This window comes from Pseudochaenichthys georgianus, chromosome 4 (assembly GCF_902827115.2).
Source record: "Pseudochaenichthys georgianus chromosome 4, fPseGeo1.2, whole genome shotgun sequence".
In the NCBI taxonomy this organism is placed as follows: domain Eukaryota; kingdom Metazoa; phylum Chordata; class Actinopteri; order Perciformes; family Channichthyidae; genus Pseudochaenichthys; species Pseudochaenichthys georgianus.
The window spans coordinates 30,449,483-30,476,503 of NC_047506.1; the positions used below are offsets into that span (position 1 = coordinate 30,449,483).

Sequence of the window (27,021 nt, forward strand, 5' to 3'; positions counted from 1 at the left end):
GTCAGAACAAGGTCGAGAGTGTGATTATAGCAGTGGGTTGGTTTATTTACACTCTGACAGAAACCAACAGAATCTAATATAGAGTTAAATGCAACAGTAAGGCTATTTTTATCATCGTCAACATGAATATTAAAGTCACCTACGATAATTACTTTGTCTGTTTTAAGAATCAAAGTTGATAAAAACTCAGAGAATTCTGATAAGAATTCTGAATAAGGACCTGGTGCACGATACACTGTAACAAATAAGATTGGCTGCAAAGTTTTCCAGGTCGGATGCGTAAGACTAAAAACAAGGCTTTCAAAAGAGGTATAATTTAATTTTGGTTTAGTATTGATAAGTAAACTTGAGTCAAAGATTGCTGCAACTCCACCTCCTCGGCCCGTGCCTCGAGCAATATGAGTGTTGACATGGCTGGGTGGAGTGGCCTCATTTATGCTGACATATTCTTCATGTCTCAACCAAGTTTCAGTGAGACAGCATATATCAATATTATAATCTGATATTAAATAATTTACCAATATTGCTTTAGATGCTAGAGATCTTATGTTTAAGAGACCACATTTAATCTTCCTGTTTTGTTGCACTGTAGTAGTTGTTACATTTACTTTTATTAGGTTATTATGTATGACACCTCTATTAGGTTTTACCTTAAATTGTCCTTGGGCAGACACACACACCGCTAATATTGGGTATTTTATTGGGTTCGGGATTCCTATGGATGACTGCCTAGGAGAGAGCGCAGAAAAGCGTGTAAGACTCTGACTCCGCCTCCTGGTCTCAACTCCAGTTTGTCATGGATTAAGTCCACAAAGCCCTGAAATGTTTGCCGAAATGAGATCTGCACCTTCCAAAGTAGGATGAATGCCGTCTCTCTTAATCAGACCAGGTTTTCCCCAGAAGGCTGTCCAATTATTTACGAAGCCCACATTGTTTGCTGGGCACCACCAAGACAACCAGCGCTGAAATGATGACATGCGGCTATACATGTCATCATTGATCAGATTGGGGAGGGGACCAGAGAAGATTACGGTGTCCGACATTATTTTAGCATAACTACACACCGACTCCACATTAAGTTTGGTGCATTCTGATTGGCGTAAACGAACATCATTACCACCGACGTGAATAACAATCCTACTGTATTTACGTTTATTTTTAGCCAGAAGTTTAAGATGCGCCTCAACGTCGCCCGCTCTGGCCCCCGGAGTGCATGTGACTGTGGAGGCTTCGGTCTCTAAATTCACGTGTCTCATAATAGAGCTACTAATAACCAGAGTTGGCTTCTCAGCGGGTGTCTCGCTGAGTGGGGAATATCTGTTAGATACGTGAACGGGTTGGTGGGGACTTGCGGGTTTCGTGTTATGCCTCTTCTGAACAGTCACCCAGTCTCCCTGCTGCTCGGGAGTTGCCGGGGGACGGCTAACAGGAGCTACCGTTGGCCGGTCCGCACTGGCTAACATGGGCTTTACTGTAGCTGAGTTACTTTCTAAGATGCGGAGCCGGGCTTCTATGGCTATGATTCCCACCTCCAACCTAACACGAGTATGGATCTCTGGATCTGCTATGCTATTACGGTTAGGAGTCGTAACTTACGGCTCCTCTGAGTCCTCACAAGTCTGCAGGAAGTTTCACTGATCCGCGTCCCCTCCCCTGAGCCAAACGATAACTTCTGGAAGCTATCCTACTTGCTAAAGGGTAGGCAGATGGACTGGGCTACGTTGTAATGTTATTTTACATGTTATAAAGAGAGTAGCGAGTGACGCAATTTATAGTTTTAATTTGTACGTCACACAAGGTGTAGGACTCAGGGGACTCGGGTTACTGGAGAGGGGAGACTCGTCACGACCAGCTCATTTATAGGATCCGGGTTAATGATCCGGATGAATCAGGACTCGCCCATCTCTACGCCCACTCTGTTCTGATGAGACCACCACCATTACAGTGGTAATGTCAGTAGCAACTGCTACTGACCAGGCTACAGATGTTAGTGCAACATCTACAGCTCCTCTACCGCAACCTTCAACAACAAGTGGACATGGAGAACTACATGAACTACATGTTGCTAAATCCACCGCGGAGAATAAACAGAAGGGCAACCAGGCAACCATGTTCGGGGGTCTTCTTCACGTTATACTTTCAAACCCATGCACGTATGTGCATATGTATGTGGCCTAACTTAAATCCCAAAGCATTAAACTCCATTTGGCCGAGTTCAAAGTGAATAAAAAAAGATATCCTCTACATCGGTGACGATTGCGTGCGTGCGTGCGTGTAACGGAGCTCAGATGAGAGGGCTCTGATTACAGTTTTAATCCTCTGTCAAACTGCATGTTTTCTGCTATATTTGATGAGAGATAAAATGATTTTCTGCCACAGGAGTTTGACAGAGAATAACTGAAAAAGTACACAGTAAAATAACTTCATAGTAGCCTACTTGTGCTAGAAGTCCAACTAGTACTGAGTCCAACAGTAAAGTACTTCATTGTATTTGTGGTAGTTGTCTAACTGAGTCCAACTCTGTGTAGATGGAACATCCAGTATTTCAGAGGGGCCCTAACGGGACCCTCCTCTTGAAAGAAAGGGATATAAGATAAAAGAACTGTAGGAAAGAGTTCTGAACTGTTTCCGCCAGTTCTTTAAATTCGTCGTTCGCGAACAGCTTCTCTTTAGCTTTTGGCGGAAAGTGGCGACTCAAACAAACAAATCGTTTTGTGGGAGGAATCAGTTCATCTCGTTCACTTCAAACTTCATAAGTTTCGCGAACGACCCATCACTACGGCATATGTACGTGCAGCGTCTCCAGCGGGTCGAGCGGTCTCGTGTGAAGGGACACATTTATTGAGCCGTATCCGTGTGAACGGAAGACTTTTTTGCTATCGAATTTGGTTTGTTTGCGTTTCGTTTGCAATTGCGTTCCCATGTAAATGGGGCCTAAATCATTAAATTTCTCTCTCACTTCTCTCCGGTATCAGACACAATCCTCTATACTGCTGAATTGCTGAGTCCAGTCCCATCTCCAGCCTTTATCTCTGTGTCCGTTTGTCTCTCTCACACACTACGTGGTTTTCTCCCTCCTCTCAGCATTAATCAATTGTCTGATGGGGCTTGGCGTTGCCATCTGGAGGCCACGTCGCCAACTAGTCCAACCAAGCAGAGCTGGCTTTAGTGTCTTGTATCGATCTCCCATCACAGGCATGTGTTGTTGAAACTGGGGTTAACCACTGGGACAGCGAGGGAGCAGCGCAAATCAATATGCCTCTTTACAAGCTCAGTCTGTCACCTGCAGGGACACACTTATAAACACACACACATGCCAAGCTCAGACCTAGACAACCATTGTCTGACATACCTACACTTATGTGGTTATGGCAGAATCATTTCTTAAGGAGGAAAACAGCGGGATCGTTTTGCTTTGGTTCTGTCCTCCACGAAATTGGTATTTGGTAACTTTACAATGAGAGAAAGTTTACAGTACAACTGTTTGAGGATGTTTAAATCTCTGTTGAGTTAACAGTTTAGGACTCCTTACAACACACTCACCCATTTTAAGGATATGTCTGCAGGCTAAACATACATGGGAACCGAGAATTTATTTTTGGGCCTTAACAGATATGCTCTTCACCGGTTTGAGTCAGACACATGACGTCAGTCCAGCTTATCATGTATTTTAATGCTGAAAGCAAACATTTTCCATTGTTAAAGAACCCACCATGTTTTACTGTTAAGTGGATCCAAGCAGTCTTTTACATTGTTGATTGTTTCCCCAAATTAATCGATTAGTTGTTTGGACTTTGACTGTCAAAAACAGTGTTTACCGAAGCCTAAGAACACAACTTCAAATGTCTTGTTTTTACCACAACTCAAAGTTTACTGCTTGAAACACAAGCTCTTCACACCACAAACTGCTACTTTAACTTAGTGTGACCTGTGCTTGTGAGGAGTTGGCTGAGGTTGTTTTGTTAATCAAAAGAAGGGCTGACAGAGACACGGGGAGGCTGTGGGTCACGTACAAACAAACACAGACAACAGACCTTCACCATGAGGAAATTAATCACCATGTCTGCACCAGAAGAGCAGAGGCAATAAAAGAGCAATTAATCCTCTCATCTCAGGCTTAATGATCAGAGCAAAAGAAGAACTTCTCCAAACAGCCAAGATTCACAAGAAGAAAATAACAATTTGATAACCTTTATATTAGTTTAAATGTCTTTGTATTTCATAAACATCTGGAAAATCTTAATCTAACTGATATTTCTCAGCTTTAAGTATACTTTAAATCTGCACAATTAGGCAATTAATCAAGGACAGAGAGGACATTTACAGTATTGCTTATCATTTAATAATTTGTGTTATTTATCGACTAAAACCCCTAGTTTTGAGTTTAGTCAAAACAAGCAGTTTGAAGCCATCACATGGCTTTGTGATGGATATTGTCTCCGTCATTTCATTGCTATCAATTAATAGTTTATAAAAAAATGATTGACGGAGGAATCACTAATGGAAATGATAGTTAAAGCAACTACTGCTATCCCTTATACTATATTAGTGATTGCTACCCTTCACAGCATTTGAATCACAATTGTTGACCGCATTGCGGATACAATTTTCCGATGTTCTCGTGTTTGCGCTTTTCTTGTATTGCTTTCAACATTCAAACAAGGATGCGTACACATTTAGAGGCACAAGCGACTCGAGCAAAGCTGTGCTCATGTTCTGACTAGATTTCTGCTGTGCGTCGACATCTGGACTTGGTGGCAATCTGCTTTGATGTTCCCATGATGCGGAGCTAGAGGCCATGCTGAGCGGCGGCCTGGTACTTAATCCAGAACATGTGCTTCTCCAGATGTAAAGGGCTAAAAGAGCAAAGTAGTCTTGAATCGTGGCACAGCTGAAGGCCTGTCTCATCCACATCTGTCTGTCTACGCCTCGGTCTTGTCCCATTTCTCCTCTTTTGTTCACTACTTCTTCTGTGTAACTTCTTTACATATGCTTTGACAAAAGAAAGCTGACACTTGCTTAATTCAAAATGTAGGTGGATGTCAATCTTAAAAGGCTTCTAAAGAACTCCCACTGAAAGAAGAAAGAACCAAAGGGGAAGACAAGAGACGCCTTTGATCAATTTGAGCTTTCAGTCAGTAATATTTCTACTTTTTAGTGTTTGATATACAGGCACGTAGAAGCTACCCTGGTTAAATTATTCAGAGCAAAGTGATTGACATAGTGTTGATCTCAAACTTTCATCACTTGATGTGATGCCCTTGGTAAACTGATTTACTGCCCACAAATATGTGGACATATACGCTTACCCACATTGCATGTCATTTTGTTCAAACTGGGGAAATGTATATGGTTAGGGCCAGACCCATTAGCTTTAATGGAGGGACATCTTAATGTTGTAGGTTTCACAGCCGCACACCATTTACGTCACAGCCAGGCATGAGTTAGGGAGCGCTGGATTTGTGAAAAACTCCCCTCTTCCTAAACCACTAATACCATAGTACTGGCAAAACGGGAGGAGCCGAGTGAAAAACAAGCGTCCCTCATCCCAATCCACCCACACCGCAGTATTTTTTTTCTTTTTTTTCACCCAAAAAATATATTGTATATTATCGGGGCTATTAATACTTTTATCGGGTTTATCGGGATGACGTCATAATTCCTAGTATCGTGCACCACTAGTTTTTTTGCATACTGCATTCACTAAAAGCATATTTTTGCACATATTTTATTGCTTTCTTGCAAGTATAAAAGTTAGTATGGCTATTGGAGGACAACAATTGCCTCAGTTTTTTGTATTACATTACATTGCATTTAGCTGACGCTTTCATCCAAAGCGACTTACAATAAGTACATTCGACCAGGAAGACACAACCTTGAAGAAAACAGAATCATATAAGTACATCAGGTTTCAAAGAGCCAATCGTTTCAAGTGCTACTCAACTGGCTTTAGATAAGCCAGTCCTTTATTAGTATATAAGTGCTCTGTTAGCAGTTCTTTGTTAGTAATTCTATCGCTCGAAGTGGAGTCGAAAGAGATGAGTTTTCAGTCTGCGCCGGAAGGTGTGTAAGCTTTCTGCTGTCCTGATGTCAATGGGGAGCTCATTCCACCATTTTGGAGCCAGGTTAGCAAACCCACGTGTTTTTGCTGATGGGAACTTGGGTCCCCCTCGCAGCGAGGGTGCAGCGAGTCGTTTGGCTGATGCAGAGCGTAGTGCACGCGCTGGGGTGTACAGTTTAACCATGTCCTGGATGTAGGAAGGGCCAGATCCATTCGCAGGATGGTATGCAAGTACCAGTGTCTTGAAGTGGATTCTAGCAATTACCGGAAGCCAGTGGAGGGAGCGGAGGAGCGGCGTGGTGTGGGAAAATTTAGGAAGGTTGAAGACCAGACAAGCCGCTGCATTCTGGATGAGCTGCAGAGGTCGGATGGCACATGCAGGTAGACCAGCCAGGAGGGAGTTGCAGTAGTCTAGGCGTGAGATGACGAGAGCCTGGACCAGAACCTGCGTGGCTTTCTGGGTCAGCTGGGGACGCATCCTCCTGATGATGTAAAGCGTGTATCTGCAGCAGCGGGTTGTAGCAGCGATGTTTGCAGTGAAGGACAGGTTGTTATCTAGGATCACACCCAGATTCCTTGCAGTCTGGGTCGGGGAAACAACAGATGTGCCGATGTTGATAGTCAGGTCAAGAGTGGGACAATCTTTTCCCGTGAGGAGGGAAAGTGCAGAGCCTGAAACTCCAAGTTCTTGGAGAGTGCGAAGGAGGATCTGATGATTCACCGTGTCGAATGCAGCAGACGGGTACAACAGGATGATGACAGAGGAGAGGGATGCTGCTTTGGCAGTGTGCAGTTCCTCAGTGACAGCAATGAGAGCAGTTTCTGTGGAGTGACCTGCCTTGAAACCAGACTGGTGTGGAATGCAGATACAGAAGGTTGTTCTGATGGAGATAACAGGAGAGTTGTTTAAAGACAGCAGTAAGCAGAAGAGTCTATGGGTCTCTGGAAGGGTGAAATAAAGTATGAATCTTTGCAAAACCTAGGTCAGAAAAGAAAGGTTGTTGAGGTTTTAAATGTTCCCAAGTTGCCATGGAACTCTCATGGACTCAAAGATTGAGCCTGACTGTTGGCAGCAGCTACCCTTACAAAGTATGAACACATACCCTCTTGCTCCGCTATGCAAAGAATTGTGGGTCAGTATAGCCAGAAAAGCATGTTGTTGTTTTGTTGCATACTGTGTTTGACAAACCACGTATTGGCACATACTCAAAAAAAATCTTGCATAATAGATAGTATGTTAGGATGAGTATTGGAACACACCCTTTGTCACAGCTTTTTGTAAGCAGAAGTTATTTCCAAGGGTCTGAAGGGACATTGATGGAGGGAAACTCAGGTTCAATACAATCGCTCTTCCTCATCAGAAGATTTAGTTTTGGATGTTAGAGTTCCTGAGAGCTACTGAACTTTCATTGTAAATATGTGCAAGTTATTCACTCCATTCTCAGATTTGTAGGCAAATACAATGATGGGAATAAAAAAAAAAAACATAATCATACAGTTCAAATCCAAAAAGAAACCCTGAGTGTGGGTGTTGGCACGCGGGCAGGGCTCAGTGTGTGTGCTCCGTCTCGGTGACAGAAGTGGGTTACCCTCAGCTAAGAACAAAGTTTAGAGTTTGGCACTTTGATCGGAGATGCCAGAGCTGAGCTAATTACAACCTCCCACTGGCTGGCTGTCTGTCTAGCTGAGCAAGCCGAAGCCACACAGAGTCTGTTGGAGCTGATTTGGCCAATTACCGGTTCCATATGAATACAATTGTAATCATAATTATGTTGTGATTCATCATTATTCAATATTAAGATAAAGAAAATGACCCCGCAGTGAATAATATATGTTATTCTGCTGTAGCTGTGGCTGATATACAATTCAAGCCTGAAAAAACAAATGGCTTTCTTCTTTGCGAGAGAGAGAGAGCGATAAGTGCTAGATTTGTTCCCTTGTCTAAAGGTCAGCTGCAGCTCTGCTAGCTCATCTGTTACAGAGACATATCTCTTTACTCTGCTATTGCTCAAGGCCCCGCTCTGTCCATGACAAACAAAACTATTTTTAGAAGCTCTCATCTTTCATACAGGATGTTGACCAAATTGACCTCCTCATAATTTAAAACACATAGGTAGTTAATTACATAATGTTCTTGCAATTAATCATATACATACATTTGAAATGTGCCTCTCATTGCCTAAAGTAATCCAATTATGTTTGATCGTTGTTCCCAAATACCAAAGGTATCAATATTTCATTCTTCTTTTTTTTCAACTAACTTCTATTCGTTAAATGTTTTTATGTTAATGTCATTATCTATTATCACATTCATTCAAAGCTTAAAAACGTCCTCACTAGTTTTGTTTCTTGATATTTTGGAGCACAGAATAAAGGGTTCACTGCCGTTTGTTGTGCTTTAAGACCTTTTTAAACACACTATAACAGAAAATACCTAATTGTTATTATACTGTAAGATTATCAGAATATTGGATTTACGGTAGATTTTCTAACTTTGTAATTGTTGCTGAACGTTGCATTATCGTTGACATTTAGGATTTTTTACTGAAAATATCATTAACCAATTTATTTATTTTTTTGACAATTTGTGTCTGTATTTATTTATAATCTTGCAGTTGTTTGAATAATATAGTTAATCCACAAAAGTTCCAGATGAAAAAGCAGGAGATCCTCATTTAATGAACGGTAATTATTGCAGATGGATTCCTTCTGTTCATCTTCGTAATTAAAAGACTAACAACAAACCAACACACACACAAACAAGGCCTTTCTCATTTCACAAATTTCCCCTCCTCGACTCCTCGCTCCTCCGGTAGTGACCCGGAAATGGATTTCAGCGCGCCATGTTGAAGGACATCTCATTTCTCTAAATGCACTTCGAGGATCGAGCATCGAGGAGGCTCTCTGGAGGAGATATCCAATCCAATCCATTTGATTTCTATAGCACATTTAAAAACAACAGAGTTGAACAAAGTGCTGTACATCAACAACTGTATAAAAACATAGCATAAATACATAAAAAACAGACAGGACATGAAACAAATGTAAAACACGAGACAATGAAACCAGATCAGAATCCACAGACTGAGAAACTCTCCTACATGACGTAAAAACAATACAAAACACTAGTAAGATAAAAACCCAAATTTAAAAGCACAAGTGTCACCTGGCCTGTAAATGCCAGGGGAAGAAGTGGGTTTTTAAACGAGATTTAAAAACAGGCAGAGTTGGAGCAAGTCTAACCTGGAGGGGCAATTTGTTCCATAACTTTGGAGCTGCAACAGCAAAGGCTCGTCGCTGCTTTAACCTCGATTTAGGGACGACCAGAAGGAGTCTGTCAGCAGACCTCAGTGACCGTGTGGGTGTGGTTTTAAAATATCTGCCAGGTACGGTGGGGCTAAACCGTTTAGGGCAGTAAAAATGAAAAAATGTAAATTGTATTCTAAAACTGACTGGTAGCCGGTGTAATGAGGCGAGTACAGGCGTAATATGTTCACGCCTGCCTGTCCTTGTAAGGAGGCGCGCAGCAGCATTCTGGAACAGCTGTAGGCTGTGGATATAAAACAAATTACTTTCTCAAAGTCATTAAAAGAAAGGAAAGGCTTGACCTTTGCTAAAAGTCTTAGCTGAAAGAAGCTGGATTTTACCACAGAATTGATCTGTTGGTCTAGTTTAAAATCACGGTCAATCCGTACACCCAGGTTTGTGACAATAGGTTTCACATATGGGACAAGAGAATCCAGCACAGGCGGGGCATTGGAGCCACCACTGGGTCCAAATATTATGACCTCTGTCTTTTTTTCATTGAATTTTAAAAAGTTCAAGGCCATCCAGGCTCTGATGTCCTGCTGACAGTCAGACAGACGTTTTTGTTCCTGTTTTTTTAACTAATCTTGTATTTTGTTGTTGGCGTTACCATACCAATTATCACCGCATTCAGAAATCAACTAATATATATTAGGTATTTTTTAGGTGTTCCTCATTTTCAAACTTACTGAAAAGATGAGTATCTTTTGGTATATTTAATCAAACCAAGACACAGAGCTCTAGTGCTTTAAACATCCTTCCAATAGTACTTATTTTAATCCACATTGATTGCTTCGTTTAAAAAGAAAAATATGACACGGTGTAGCTAATATATGCAAGGCACAGGTTGATTTTTGAACAGTCTTTATGAAATATTACCTCTGCTGAAGTTACAGCATGGGGCGATATTTAACAATTACTCCTCGCATTGTATTGCTTCGGTTGGCAAGATTTGTAGAAAACATCCACCTTAGTCATTAGACTAACTCACAGTGGGGCGCAGCACAGAGGGCAGTCCCATCTCCACTAATTGGGAGGACATGGAGGAACTGTTTCCCGAGGTGAAATTTCCACTTGTGAAGTACAGGCGCTGGTGGCAATTCTGAGCACAGGAAGTGATAATCGAGCTCTGTAACATTAGATATTTCAATTTGTGGGTATTGAAATAGTATTATTAGGATTGGCTTTAATGATTCAACCTGAGAGAGAGGGAGTTTCTTTGCTCATGATGTGCCTCTCGTTTTCCTAAGCTCTGCTTCGTAGTCACAAAAAAAGAATAACTAGTTTACAATTTATGTCTTCTCTAAAATGAATTATGATATTGGAATAAGATAATCGCTCGATCCTTCTTTGTAAAACTGAAGTAAAAAATTCTCTAATATTCGTTAAAACTGGACTGCGGGACTTTTAAATAGAAATGAATGTCCATTATATTCACGCTTTTACCAAATCATTTCACACAAAGCTTAAGATTTTAAATGTTACTTTATTTCCTCTGAATGCAGAGTTTCTTTTATTTTCAGCATTCTTAGGATTTTCAACATAGCTGTCGCCACACTGCTTACTGCTGCTCAGTCACTATCGTCTCTTCCAATTGCCAGAGGGGGTAAAAAGTCACTTCACACTCCAGCTTTACTGTAATAGTAGTTTTATTTTTCAAAAATCCCAGTGGCTTTCTGGGACTTGCTGATGCAAACCTCTGATACACTTATACTAACATACCCTTTGAAGAAGTTCCCTTAACTGGCAAGGATTGAAGGAAAAATGGTTTTTTTCTTTCTCAATGTGATAGAAAGCGTTTTTGAATATGAAAGCCGTCATTTGTACTAGAAGACAGTTACACATATTTGCACATAGATGTTTGATTTAAAGGTCCCATGGCATGCTTTTCCGGTTAGTACCTGTCCCCTTGCGTGTTATGTAAGATACATAACACACAAGGGGACAGGTATGGGCAGGACAGGTTCTGCATGTAAACGGTCTGCAAAGTCACAAACCCTCAAAGTACACCCTGTAGCGAGTAAAACTCTAACACAGAAAAGATGTGTCTATGCTGCCCCAGAACGCCTCGTTGGAGATTTCTCTTTTTCTTCCTGCTACCAAGTGACGTGACGACCCAAATGGACCAATCCGCGGAGCAGTTACGTTAAGTCCGTGGATTAGTCCAAATTGACCAATCCGCGGAATTCCTCACACACACACTCAATCTTTTCTCAGCTGCAGCTCCGCGGATTTCTCAGCCTGAGACGGCGGGACGCGGCGAGGCTGTGAGTCTGTGTGTGAGCACACACAAAGACTCACAGCCAGGCTGCGGGTGTGAGTGTGTGCTCGGGCGGGGTTTCGCTGTGTCTCGCTGTCTCGCCGACCCCACGCAGCAACCAGAAAACCACACCAGTAAGCCACCAGTAAGCCAGCAGCGAGCCCCGCAACTTCCCGCCAACACGGCACCCAGACCCCACGCAGCATTCTCATCTGTTTGTCATTACTGGTGTCATTTTCTGGTTGCTAACAAACGCCATTGTAACACATAATTACTGATGTTCTGCTGTAACGGTGGTGGACTCATCAGAACAGAGTGGGAGAGCTGACCAATCAGAGCACAGTGGGCTCATAGGGAGGGGGGGGCAGGAGCTCCGACAAGCCGTTTAGAGAGTGAATACACAAAGGCTTCTATACAGAGCTGCTGTATGAGAAACCAATGTGAGTTTGGAAAATTGCACAATGTAAATCTATTCTAGTAGACCTCAACAATTGAATTATGATCAGCAGAAATGGCCATGTCATGGGACCTTTAAGAACTCAATTGGAACAATTTTTTAAAATGTATTACTATAACAATGGGTAACAGGGACAGTCCAGGCAAAAACACATACTGTATAATTCTAACATCTCTTACTCATGCAAGGGACCTTTGTTGAATCTCATCCCTTATTCCCCTTCCTTCCTTACAATTTGTGTCTGAAACACACCTGAATGTAGGACAGTTGCATTGTGGGTGCAAACTTTAAAAGTGTGTAAATAAATATTTCAGCAGTAAACAGACGGTTTGAATATGTCGGTGCCATATCTAAATGATCATCTTCTGTCTGCATAATAAGCCGTATATCATACTTCTGTTTTATTGGATTTCATAAATGGTATATTTCCAACTCATCTCTTTACTCACTTTGGTGAAGACAAGCTCAACTCAAGTAAATTTGAGTTTACTGGCACATGCACGCAGCACTTTACTCAACCAACATTGGGAGAAAAACACATTTGCATTTGTTTGGAGTATACAGAAACCTTAACCCTTTGGAGTCGACCGTCACGCCGGTGTGATCAGATCACATGACCTGTTCAAGCCGGTGCCGCATAGAAACAACAGTCCAGACAACATTGCCGTGTGTTTCTGTCAAAAGTACTGGCTTGAAATTATATCCCAGTCTTTGTTTCATGCAAAAAGACTCACTAAACACGGAGATACGATGATATAAAGTTAATACATTTCAAAAGTATGAAAAATGGAAGCACATATTTGAATATCTTCGCCGTATTTGATCATTTTACGAAACGGAAAATACTGGAAACTAGATCCTGCTCAACAGGATGTATATGTGTATTTCTGTCGAAAGTACCGGCTTGAAACTATATGCCAGTCTTTGTTTCATGCAAAAAGACCCAATAAACACGGAGATACGATGATATAAAGTTAATACAAATATATTTAAAAAGTATGAATAATGGAAGCACATATTTTAATATCTTCGCCGTATTTTATCATTTTACGAAACGGAAAATACTGGAAACTGTAGATTCTGCTCAACAGGATGTATTTACCAGGGAGGGGGTGAGGTAATCAGGTAAACGAAGTGATACGAAGCGAGACAAATTGAGACGAAGAGGGATGGCGGGAATCGAAGAGAGACGGCGGGAAATGGAGAGAGACGAAGACAGGCGGCGGGAGACAAAGAGAGACAGCGGGAGACTGCGATTGAAGTAAAGTGACAGACAAACATTGAGAATTTAGATATAGTTAGATAGATTTAGAGTTTTGAAGATTCAACTATGATGAAGAGAACTCTGAACGTGAGTCAAACTTTAAGCTTGTTTTTTGACATGGAGGAGGAGGAACCTGTGATGTTGCCCTCTGTGTCGTAGTTGACAGAAACCGCTTTGAAGCGTGGCACAGATAAAGACAGAAAAAACTGATTTTTGTACATAATGTGTATATATATATTTGTATTATATTTATAATAAAACTTTTGCCTTATCAGAATGAAATCACATGTACATTATGTAAGCTTTTAAATGTTTTGTTGTGCCTACCGTGTCACTGTTGACAGAACTTGAGAAATGAGGGAAAAAAGCCTATGGATACACCTGTTATTTGTTCATAAAATGTGTATATAGGTTCATGCTACCTAAATCAAACTTTCACATTATCACATCCCATGTATATATGTCCAGCTTTCAAATGGTTTCGTTGTGTATGTTTGTGTTACCTATATGAAAAATGATATCATTTTCAAAATCTGTTTTTTTGTGATTTTGGGTCCAAAATGTTCATATAGTATCTCAAAATGACAGAAATAACTATCAGGTTATATAGGTGAGGTTGTCCTTAAAAAAAAAGATACCAAACATTGACATGCCAAACATTTCTTAATGGGGTTTAGTAAGACAAATCAAAAGTATGCGAAAACGGCCAAATTAGCCCTGGACTCCAAAGGGTTAGGAGCTAAGAGTTTGAGAGCTGGCTCAGAGACAGCCCAGCAGAGAAATTATCATAAATAGCGAAAGATAAATAACATATGTGTGTAAGTGAGCCAGACTGAGACACCAGGGGGGTATACTACGAAACAGGATTTTCGCTTAGCCGGCTAAATTCAGGGAAAACTCCGGCTTTCCGGTCCTACGAAGCTGGTTCTCTTTTTAGCAGGCTATATCTCCATGGTAACTTATGCTTAGCGGTTAACCTGGTCGGGACCAGGTTAGGTTGCAGGCTAAGAGATCAACTCAGTGAAAGCACCACCTGCTGACCAATCAGAGCTCAGTGTGCGGAGTTTAAAGCGATCAAGTCATATTACAGGAGAAAGGAAATACAGAAAAGCTGCCGTCGCAGGAAAGACGGCCGGCAAAAATCACCGACTGTGTGAACGTGAACATTAATAGAATATCACCTCCATCTTCAGAGCAATCTGACTATTATAACATTAGCGTTAAGAAAGCACTTAAATAGCTGCCACAACATAAGTACACTGAGTGCAGACGTCGATGTGTCCCATTATCATTCATAGCACTTCATAATGTATCATATATCTCCTGATCTGAGTCAGCTGAGCCGTATCTGGCCGTGCAACACTCACAGTGTCACATACTGTATGCAGAAGTATTATTTTAAGCAACACATTAAGTTGACGAAACACTCGAGACAAATGTAATTAAAGTCAGATCGTGTTTTAGACGGGGCAGTGATATCATAAACCTGTTAATGTACGCATTCAAACACTTTTTCTTTTACCAGCTGTATTCACCTTGCAGGTGCAGCTCTGAGGCTTTGATCCTGGATCAAGTGTTTAAGTCATGGATGTTTAAAGTTTAACTTCTTCATATTTGACTAGTATTAAAGTTCACTTTTCATTCAGGAAGTATGACGCTGCGCTGTCAGTGCGCTTCTCCATGTTTGTGATTGGTCGAATGCTCCAAATACCACCCCTTTCATGTGAACGCGCACCTAACTAGATAGGACATGGCTGGCTTGAGCGATCCACTTGATAACCCGCGTCGTAGTACAGTTTAGCGAGAGCGCGTATGTTTTGGATTAGGCCAACCGGCTAACTCAAACATATCCAGGTTAGGTTGAACCAGGTTCGTAGTATAGGCCCCCGGGCTCATTGCCAACGGCAGATTTCACCCTTTCAATAGCATTGGTTGATACTAGTGTTGAGAGATAAGTAGCCACAATATTTAGATGTATGCATACCATGTCCAGAGCACTTTGTTAGACATGTTGCACCTACATCTTCCCCTTCCAGTGTCCTTCACAAAGCCTTCAAGGGGGCACCCCATTACAAATTCCATCCATTACATTTCCATTAGGACTTACAATGGGGGGAATAGAGTATGTGGTCTCATTGTCTGGTGGGATCAATAAGGATGTTTTATGGCCTGTGCAATGTGAAACTATTGATCCTGAGATTGCTCAATGGCCTGAATATACAGTCAGTACAACCTAAATGACCTTGGCAGAAAGGCAGAACATTGAACAATGCTTGTTAATGATGTGCCTTTTGAATCACAGGAAATATTAAAATATTTGTAGTTTACAGTTTTTAGATAGGCTTTCTTCTTAGCCAAGCAGTTAGCTTAAAGGTGGGGTAGGTAATTTTGGAGAAACCAGCTCGAGTGCGCTAGAATTTGAAAATACACAATCGGAAAAAAACTGCTACTTCCTTACAGAGCCCCTCCTCCAACACACACGAACGTGCACATGACCAATGAGGGCGCGAGATAAGTTTGTGCACAGGTGGAAGGCTGACAGGCAGGTAGGCCATCCAGTTATTTTAGCCGGGCCGGACTATCCTATACTCTGTCAGACCTGTGTCTATATTATTATTGTATCATGTATTTGAAGCTTCAAATAAATAACCCAAAAGACAGCTCTGCTCGATTCACCATTTATTTGTTTTGATCACTTTGACTTGTACTCTCCAGCCGTGTTGGGTCCTAGATTTCCATAACAAAGATAGGTCGTACTTTTTATAGTACTACGGCTTCCACGGATGAAATTTTTTTATGGATTTTTTGTCAAAGCACTTCAGATATTCATTGCTATCGGGATGTTAAGAGCATTCCATGGAATATAACAAAAAGTGTATTTCGAGCCGGTTTCTCAAACTTACCTACCCCACCTTTAAAATATGAAAAATCTAATGAAAACATGCATGGCTATTGAATGTTTTGTTTTATCACTGTATTGATAACAGAAAAGAAGATATTAATTAACGCAAGTATAAATTTCAATGAGACCTTCAGATCCATCAGAAGCAGCTGAGACATGTGGCAAAAAAGCTAATACTAGCTTACAGCTGTGCTAGCATACAAGGAAGAGTAGCAAAATAAGGCAACATTTTATGATCACAGCTAAAGAAGCACCAGAACATCAACATTTATCTTAGCCACTTATCAAAATATTTTTGAATGTAAAGACTATTTATAAGCCGTAGTAGGTTGCCAACTTTGGGTACCTGGCTGGAGTGAGATTTTGATATCATGGGTTTAATTACACATGCGCACGAAATGACTGCTATCGTGTCAGCAGCGGGACCTTAGCATATATATATAGGATATATATACAATATATACACAATATTGGACACAGACTATAAAGGGCACAAAGTTTCATTCACTATTGAAAGTCAAACACATGTTTGTTTCCACTGTTTTATTGTGTACCTATCGCGATAAGCAATTAATTGACGTATCGTACGATAAATAAAAATGAACTCGATAAATTTCCATTTACATGAAGATGTGACTAGCAGTTTGAAAGGATGTACTTGAATTATTATTATATATTATTATTAATGTCAGTGGTCTAAATGGTCATACAACGGTGCCGACAATATTATCGTTTATCGCAATAATTTCCCGTAAAATGTATCCAACAAAATTAATTATCGTGAGAGGCCTATACATGAAACACACACACAAATAAATCTACAGACTTACTCCAAACTGCCAAATATATTAATTAACACACTCACTCTCATATACTCTTTGACTCTATTTTGGCCTAGTAGAACAATAAGCAGCAGACTTTTACTTTTTTATAATTTCTACTGGTTCTTAGATCTGCGCATGTGCAATACGGGTCGAGTATTTGTGTTGGGTAATCTATGGTAGGGATAAGGATAACCCATACAGTGGTGGGGCTCATGTCAGTATTTGCAATGTAATTACATACACGCTCCCCTTGACAGTGAAACACCACGTGTGAGGTTTTAGATTATTTCCCTGTTTCAATCCAAATTGAACTGTTTGAAATAAAAAAGCACATTTGTCTTGTAGTAAATAAAAAGGGCGACCTGGAGCCAATCCTGCAATTTACCCACAGGTGAAAGAGTTGACATGCTGAAAGCCCAACCCCTGCAGGGGGGTCTGGGGGGATTCTCCCCCAGGAGATTTTTTGAAATACTAACATAAAATACACATTCTGGTACTCTCTTGAGAAGAAAAATAAATAAATGTATTACTACAGGACATATTTAAAAAATTAATGCCATTTTATTTTTTTGTTACTTTGTTCTGAAAGCTGAACCTGCTGCTCCTCACAGAGACACTCTTGTCTCTGTGAGGAGCAGCAGGTTCAGCTGTGAATTACTTTACATTGTGGATAAGGGTGGATAGCCCCCATTGTTCTGTGTGTCAAAATGAAAGACAGCCCACACACCTATCAATCATCAAACCGTGGGGTCTTATTTCATTACGTGTTGATTTCTATCAACACGTAATGTTGTATCGATGTATATAGAGATGTACTACAGCAAAAGTATTCTCCGTCGGGACTTCCTGCAACAACACCACGCCGTTATCTTGATTCTGATTGGCCAGAAGACATTATCAAAGATGTTCTGTTGAGAAGAACCTGACAAAAGTTTTCAAAACCGTTTCGAGTCTTCGGTATTCTTGTTTTTGCCGTGAGAATAGTTTGGGCAGCGTGAGAGCGTGAGATTGAGAGTGAAAGCGTGTCTCACACACCAGATGCGTGAGAGTTGGCAACCCAAGCTAGCATGTTAGCCAAATAGCACTTGCTAGCACAAGTCAGTCACAATAACTCTCTGAGGTTCTTTTCACTGTATTGTGTCATTTCAATAACACATTATTAAATTGACATTCTTGGGGAGAATACCACCAACATTATAGGTCTCTACGAGTGCTTAGAGATACATTTTGGCTGTAGTTCAGTCTGTCAGGACTTGGGAACTGGAGTCCCAAAAGTACGGACTGGTATTTTGAAAGGTGCCATTTCCTCTCTTTGCCGAGGTGCCCTTGAGCAAGGTGCCAGATCGCAAAATCTAAACTTTTCTGTTGGTCGGTGCTGTGTATATTCCCATGCTTTGATGATTGAAGAGGACTTCATTTGAATCCTCCATTTCCATTTTCCACTCCTATTATAGCTGCCCTATTATATGTGTAACCTTTTATGCAGTATTTTGACATCCAACTAATGGATGTATTATTCTTACCTCCACACTAATGCAGTTGGCATTTGTAAAATGCAGTTCTACTTCCCAGTATTCAAATTGCACTAAGGTCATGTTCATGCATACATCAGTGTAAGATAAGATAGACTTTATTTTCTCAGTGGGAAATTTGCCTTGAACATCACAGTGTCTGCTATTTTAAATCACAGCAAAACAACAATACAAAATAAACCTCAAAGACATTCATCCATCAATTGCTAATGCCCATCTAGATCACAACAAAGTGCACACATAGCCCCGTATTTAATAGTAATAGACGAAAAATAGGAGATATAAGGCAGGCAAATATTTCAACCTAGGGGATGGTAAGTACTGCTAAAAAAAGGCTGCTGCATTGAGGTAGTGAGAGGGCATTATAAGACACATTCACAAATGCAAACAGATATCATTAAATGAATTGCTAGATCCACTATGTTACACCTTGCAGCTCTTTGCTGTTCCAATTGCTTTGATGACTCTTATTAATAACTGCATGCATGCTGTGAAGGAAGTGTTTATTGTGCTATCTGTTCTTCTTCTTCTCTCTCTGTGTGTCTTTGATGTTACCCTGAATGCCCTCTGTATCGCGCTGATTCATAATATCAGTTCACATTTTCTCTGGCCCCTGGCTAATGTGCTTTGGTAGATCTCTTGATTGGTATAGTAAGTGTAGTAAAATGCTCGAGTGTGCAAAGGGAAGTCAAGGTTAGCTGTTCCGCCCGAGTTTGACGCTCTATCTGATTCCAAATGGGGATATTTTCTCTCCATTTATCTGTCCAAGACAATGTCCCTTTCAGATAGGTGTAAGCAAGCCAAGGCTGCACTCCTACCTAGTACCTCCCCTGACTTGTCCTCTTGTAGAATAAATGAATCGGCAGCATGTTGAGCAGTAAAAGCTCAATAATGTGCATCTTTAAGAGTAGATTGATCTCAAATCTGATAATTCTATGTTTCATTAAATGCCTTCCGAGAAACGTTTCTCTCCATGAGGTAAGATCATCTGTCTGTGTGGAGTGAAAACCACCTGAGTTCACCTTTTATGTTCCTGATCCTGCATGTTGGTCCACTTCCTTTTCATTTGTTGTATTTTTGTGTGCATGTCATTGCAGTTGTCTTTCTTTATTTTTAAACATTTGTCTTTGATCATTACATGCCTTGTTACTGTGTGGCCCTCCTATGTTTCATGTCTTCTCACGGAATGTCCATGAAACTGCTGTGATGATGCAACGTCAGTTTGTTTGGTGCAAAGCTGCACAGTGACACCAGACTAACATGAGGTGGTCCCTGGAATACTCCACCAAAATTGTACCACTTGCATATCAAGTACTTGCGCCCCTCTAGTTTCAAGGGGTGGCTTTTAACATTTTGAAAAGTGCTTTTTTATGGAGAAGAGCATCTTTATATCAGCAAATACATCGGTAGCCAGTACCAGTAATCAATCATCTGCATTTTCAGGAGTATTTCTCTCACTGCCGTTCAAGAACTGAGTTTGTTATCTCAATTTCAAAGCAAACATCCCATTTGTATTGTCAAGTGCTCGAGGGTCTGCAGCATGTGCTGTTAATGCAGATACACGTCATCTCTTAACTCCTGCTGGGACTTAATCTATCCGTCTTCCTTCTCTCCTTTTTTCCAGTTGACCAAAGTATGTTTGAGAACTCTGTTGCCCAGCAGCAGAGTCCTCAGACGTCCAGGCCCGGCCCCCCCTCGGGCCGCCGCCCGCCAGCATCAGCTAACCACAACCTGGGGTCCAGCTCCGTCGACTCTCCTTCCTCCGGAGGACAGCAGAGGCTTAAGAATGCCATTAACCTGGGCAAGGCTGTCGGGGCGAAGGTGAGCTCAGCCCAAGGATTAACTTCTTTACACCTCATGTATTCTTTAAACGCTTGATATTTGGGTCATAGAGTACATTTAATGTCTTTATTGTTGTACCAGTGGAGTTCATTTGAGTACTTTTTGTCTTTTCTGACTTTCTTTCTTCTTCCTCTGTCTTTTTTCTGTCTGTTTGTCAATCTTTGGCCCTTCCTTTTCTTTCTTTCTCTCAGGTCAATGACTTGTTAAGAAGAAAGGAGTCCATCCACCTGGGGGACATTGGGGTCACAGAGGTCAACAAGAACGTTGATGTGGTGTGGAGCTGTATGGAGCAACTCAATCAGACCACTGCAAACAGGTAAACACACACACATATTTCTCCTTTATATTGGTGTGGAGGAAAGTCATTATTGTTGGTCAGATTAAACTTCTCAAACTTAATTTAAACTTTAATCGTGAAGACAATCACAAAGTAGTTTACAGACTCGTCCCTCACAGGTTGTTGGTTTGATTCCCATATTGACTAAGTCAGTTTTATTTTGTATTAGACCTTATAAAAGGTAATTGTTTGCTCCTATTGTACTGTATGTATTTTTTTGTGTGGATACATTTGTAAAAAAAAGTCACAAAAGCTTTCAAGGCTATGCATTCAATTATTTTGATTAAACCACTGAAAGACATATTTTCTGTTAAAATATGTAATGACCGACAGAAGTGTAAATAAGGCAGGAAAGGCGAAGGATTTATTATGTTTCCACTGAAATGGGGTTATAGAATGAATAATGACTACAAAGGCACCTGTGAGACGTCTGAAGTTCAATAACTCTGAAGTATTCAGCTTCTTACTCGGTCAAAATGGTAATGCCTTTAACTGTGTATTCATTCCCTTCTCACATGCACACACTCATCCAGGTTGTTTTGTCTCTCCTAATAAAAATCATTCGAGTAGAAGTGATTTTTGAGCAGCTCTTTGAATACATTGAATTTGTACTGGGTGGGTAAATCTGTTTTTAAAGGGATTTAAAAACAGATTTAAAACCAGAATGCGTAGAAATAAATATGTGGTGTTCTCAAGCCCAGAACATGTAAGAGCATCTTTACAGCATGACCTCATTCATCCCATCATTTAGTTTCTTCTTGAGGATGTTAATTACATGCTCGAAAATACGACTACATAGGCACTGAATGAAATTAAGAAAATTATCAACATGACTAGCAAAACATTTTCAAAGTGAGATCCCAAGCCTTAAGTTAAGTTAGATTTTTCATATTTGGGCTTGGTAGAAGTTATCTTGGTAGAAATGATCTTGGTGAAAGGCCAAGTGTAGTCAAGCCATTAGAAGTCCAAGTTCAGTTGCATGGTCTTTTATGATTGTTCTCAAACCAAATCTAAAGTCTTCAAATGTGTGACTTTGTCCGTCTCGAGTCCAGGTCATCTGAGTCAAATCCCACTTAGGCTTTATTCAACTGGCCCCTTGCTTCTCTGGATCACTTGGATGCTCAATCATGTTTTTTACTGTCTGTTAATATCTCTGTATCAATTCTCTCCCCCAGTCACATCTCTTCCTTCGACTACTTCCCCCGACTGGACCCACCACCCCCGACAGGGAAGAAGCGTCTGCCCCGGGCTCTGAAGACCACCCAGGACATGATGATCTCCTCTGACCCCGTGGTCTCCTCCCCGGACCCCGCTGACTCTTCCTCCTTCCTCTCCTCTCCCGAGAAGTCGCCCCTCATCGGCCCAGAGGAGCCGAGGAACAGTGAGGAGCAGGAGCGGGGCCAAAAGGAGGACGAGGGGTCAGAGGAGACCCCCCTGGGCCCCGCAGAGAAGAATGCTGATCGCTGGGAGAAGACGGGGAGCAACGGAAAAGTCCATGGAGTCACAGGTGGAGGAGAAAACGAGGTGGAGAATGGGAGCAGTGACGGAGGCGAGGAGGAACATCAGCCCCAGCTCTCTGTGCCGGACCTCATCAACAAAGACCCCCCGATGGTGGAGCCCAGAGCCAAGCCCTGCGACGTCTGGCAGAAGGCGTCGGGGCCCGAGTCCCGTCTGGCCTCCACCCCTTCGGGGAAGACCTCCTGCCGCATCAGCCTGGGTGAAGACATCCTGCTGGGGAACAGCGCGCCCTGCAGTAAAGGGGCTGAAGACCTGGAGCCCCACCCCGACCTGCTGTCGTTTGAGTAACAAGCCAGATTCCAGAACAGTACGTCTCAAAAAGTTTCTGCTCTTCATTCCAACTAAAGAGGTCCTTCAAACGGACTGATGGAGTACTGATCAAACATTCACTGCCACTTCTATATACTTCCTGCTCCAGGGTTTGCTTTAGGGAAAGGGAACACTTCCAGGAATCAGGACATGGCCCGGATCTTTTGACCAAGACGCTGCAAGCTTCATGCAGAGGGAATACATCATTTAACATTTCAAACTATAAAACACACATATATTAGGGATTCCTTTTTTCATTTAGTGTTTTAACACTTCCAAAGTTTTATATCATGTAACCTCTGCTTTAGTTATGAAGAAATATCAGATAATGAATGTAATTGAAGAAATGAAATATCCCTTTTAATGGGTGGAATAAGTAAAAACTACTCATTTCTGACAAAGATTATTACTTTTAAAGAATGTATTGAGTTATTATAGTATCATGCCATTCATTTTAAAAGGGATATTTGCTTCATAATGGTCACACTGTAAGTCCATATCCTACATAAGCTTCTACTATGAAACCAATTACAATATATATAAAGCAATATATTTTACATTCAATATAAATATAAGTTATAGCAGATGTTTGGTCAGTGTCATTTCCAGCATGAAAACTGAATACACAAAGAGGGAAACAAGATGGAGAGGCTTGTGGGGGGGGCTTCACTTTCAGTTCATTCGGTACAAAATGTCTTGCAGCAGTTTCTCAGATTGTGTCAGGCCTGGAAGACTTTTGACCCATACTGTAGCTTCATTCATATTAAGTAATGTATCCCCCATTGGTCCAGAAGGAGGTATACATATTGCGCTCCGAGACTGGCCTCTGGCACAGATTGTGATCCTGAAAATGACCTCTTTTTATTTTTTAAAGTAAGATTATTGAGCTGCATCCCAATCAATAGGTCACCTCTGTTTTGATTTATTTATATTTAAGAAATCTGTGATAGTAATTTTAAAAAGGGGATTAGGATTTGTTATAGGACATGTTCCTCTTTGCTGGATCTGGATTAAACGTGTTTCCTGGCAGCAGCAAACTGAGTTTCAGAACATAAACGGAGGAAACCAATACTACATTTAAAAGACTGTTGGTATTATGTGGTGCTGGCATATTACAATAACAAATGAGGCAGCTTTGCCCTGGACCCCAGTCAATATGAACTAATATTTCCTGAGCAGATATTGGTAGAAACTAAATTGAGCAATGTGCGGGACCAGATTGAGAGAATTTAAATGAGCGCATCTCTGGTCCAAAATGAGAATGACTTTCAGGCTTCATTACTGCTGACATTTGTTGTTGTTTATGAACTGAAAGCAGACTCTTATTACACCCCGAAACCTGACAGAGTCTGGATGAAAGGATGGGCTGCTGAGAAGTTGTTTTTTCCATCAAAAGAGCCCGAGAAGATAATGAGCTGTCAACAGAGAGAGATGAAAGGTGTGCTTAATCACCAGACAGACCAAAGACAAAATAATTAGCGGCTCGATCTTGTTTTGTCCGATTATTTTGAGTTGAAAGGAAGTAATTCATGAAGGAATATATAATCTTCTCCTTAATGTTATGGAAAAATGTAAACCAAAGTCAGAGCGTTTCAAATATTTAATAGCGGCTTGTTTTTTCATTTTCTGACTTTTCTGACTCACCAGAGACTGAGTCAGGTGTTCGGCTGCTTACAGGTGAGCTGATATTAACACTAAATAACCTGCTGCTGCGTTATCTGCTTCTACTGAATCAATGTGTGGCTGTTGCAGAAGTTGTCTTAGAGAAATTCTGTATTTTATCAACACTATTATCCGAGCATTAGTGTGTTTTTATTACACTTCACACAAGGATACAAATTGCAAATTTCAAACCCGAAAAAAATACTTTTCTGTGAGATCCTCAAGTGGCCTCTGTGAGTGACCGCTGTGTCCTCGTAAGGATTTCCTGAGTTCAAAAATAAAGGGTGAAAATTCCCAGAAGTCAGTGAGAGGGACACAGAGCCAGCTGTAGTTTGGCCCAGCAGAATGAGAGGAATGTGGCACAAAGAGAAAGGAAGCTGTGTCTCTCTGACTCCGTCTTACATACCACAAGTGTCCCCATTTATTTGAAGCTGTAACAAAACAGCTGACGTACCCTACGAGCTCAACCAAAGTACACAAAATAATTTCCGAATTCTTTCGACCTTTTTGTAGACAGTTTAATACATTTTATCTTAAGTCTTAATAGAAAAAACATGATGTAGATTGTACAGAGGGCCTTTTGTGGAATCGCTCTGCTGAGTTTCCAAATGTCATGTTCGAGTGCTTTTATGAGCACAAACTAAACCTATCTCCACCATATTGGGGTGGCAGATGTGTTAAATGAACTGGCCCTTAAATATCTGAGGGACTAGGGAGTGGAAAGCAAAAAGACCAGAAGTAGAGACCTTTACTAAAGTGATGATTGTAATTACCCAAATATAGACCAACACTTAATGTGTCACCCTAGAAAATAGGACTTTTTTATTTTACTTCAGTTGTGTTGTACTAATTGAACTTTTCTCGAAGCCCCTGAAAACATACTTCAAATTATTTTTTCTTTTCTGATAGTATTAGGTGGTTATCACTAAATGTGCAACAATCAAGTTTTAAACAACGCCCTTAAGTGTTATTTATAAAGGTTGTACTGGTCAAATACTGATGTGATTACATTTCATTGACAATGTTGTTGATTTGACTCAAATGATGATGGGATGTACATTTGTTGCATTTTAAACCAGTGTGAACCACACATATCCCATTGAAAATAATCAAAACATTTGTCAGAAATGCTCCGTTCATGTTGTTATCATGGACTTAAAACTAAAAAAAGGATTGTGCCTGTGTGTCTCCTGAATCTGACTTGTATTTGAAGCGACAATAAGGATGTTTAAAGGATTTAGGTGATAAGAAAGTGTCACTCATCACAGATAATGAGTAAAACTCACTAAACTGACGTTTAGTTAGAGAGTGAAAGCAATAAAAAGAGAGGTTGCTTCAGAGAAAGAAAAGACACCGAATGCATTTCTAAGACAATGAGAGCAGCCGCTAAACCACTAAAGTAGATTTATATTGTATTTTCTGATGAAGGAACAGTGCTGTATATTTGATGGAAAAGTTTTATCGCTTTGTTTGTTTTTTTTACAAATCTGTGAATATGCGAATTGGGTTTAGTTCTACAAATGAAGGAAAGTGATTTATTTTGATATTCAGTCATAGAATCTAGTTATGGCCATGTGTGTTGTGTAGATGCCTTTAATCAATTTGATAAAAGAAAACAAATGATGTCACGTTGTTTTGTTTGTTGTTTAATCGTTTGTGTTTGTGTAATAACTCCAACAATTATGATGAATGAAGGAAGGTAGACGCCACAGATAAAGCAAACCTGGGACTTTTTATCGATGTATATCCTAAAAACTGCTGCAAATGAAATCTGTATTTGTTTAATGTGATGAAAATATGCAACAAAAATCAAAGTAAATCAATGATTTATCTTTATCCATGTTTCCTTATGTATCATTTTTAAACGTGGGGAAGTAATAACTCTTGTTATGACTGTAATCTTTTAAAATGAAAAATAGATCTAATCATGACCTCAAATCGTTTTCTGTGTCTTTTTAAAGATTGATGTAACTTTTTCAATCTGTGTAGAAAAAAGACTTAATTCATTCTGGGCATATGCCGCCTTGTATGTATTTCCCCCATCTCACTCCTGTGACAGTGGCCAGCTCACTTCCTGTTTGATGTCCTTGTTGGTTTCTTCTGACTGTGTGTTCAGTACAGTCGGGCCCTTGTGTGTGTCCTGTCTCTGTTTGATTGTCTGTTTTTCAGAGAACCAAACCCTGGGAGATGGCGATGGCGGGAATTAAAAAGTGGAAGCTGCTCTGATGTTTAATTCATCTGTGTTTGTCCTGATTCATGGAGTCCTGCCCTTCCTCTTGGCCTCTCCGAGTGTCGCCGGCCTCGTGTTTGTTGCTGAAACCTGCTAGGAATAAAACAGAGGAAGAATCCAAGAATGGAGACGGGACAGCGTGATGAGGATATTTATTTACCCGACTTCCTAAGCAGCCATTCAGCTAATTCACACAGGTCTCTTTAATAATTCAAACGTGGTGTTTTATTCATTCACTACAGAGGAATCTAGACTTCTATGCATGATAAATCATCGAGTGTGGGGGCAGCCTTGATGAAGTCTAGCTTTGTTTGAACAACTCTCTGTATTACATTAGTTTCTTGGCTAATTTATGGAAATGTCCCCAGAAACGTAAACATCATTTTCAAAATAACAGTTCATCAGTTTCAGAACAACTTACTATAAACTCACAGTGGCCAAAATCAACAAAACTCATTATGTTTGTGAGAAAGTGAATTACGATAATAGAAGAGAGCAGAATTTTAAAGGGAAACTC

The 27,021-nt window shown here is 40.7% G+C and overlaps 1 protein-coding gene across 2 annotated transcripts in view; it reads left to right on the top strand.

Annotated features, from left to right (window-relative positions):
- Positions 1 to 26,511, top strand: part of nos1apa (nitric oxide synthase 1 (neuronal) adaptor protein a) — a 259,466-nt gene extending 232,955 nt beyond the window's left edge. For both annotated transcript variants that reach the window (XM_034080930.1, XM_034080931.1), the window contains exons 11-13: positions 20,231 to 20,427; positions 20,640 to 20,764; positions 21,961 to 26,511. In XM_034080930.1, coding sequence (XP_033936821.1) covers positions 20,231 to 20,427; positions 20,640 to 20,764; positions 21,961 to 22,591 — 953 coding nt within the window. In that variant the 3' untranslated portion in view covers positions 22,592 to 26,511. The remainder of the gene's footprint in view (positions 1 to 20,230; positions 20,428 to 20,639; positions 20,765 to 21,960) is intronic.
- Positions 26,512 to 27,021: the final 510 nt, after the last annotated feature.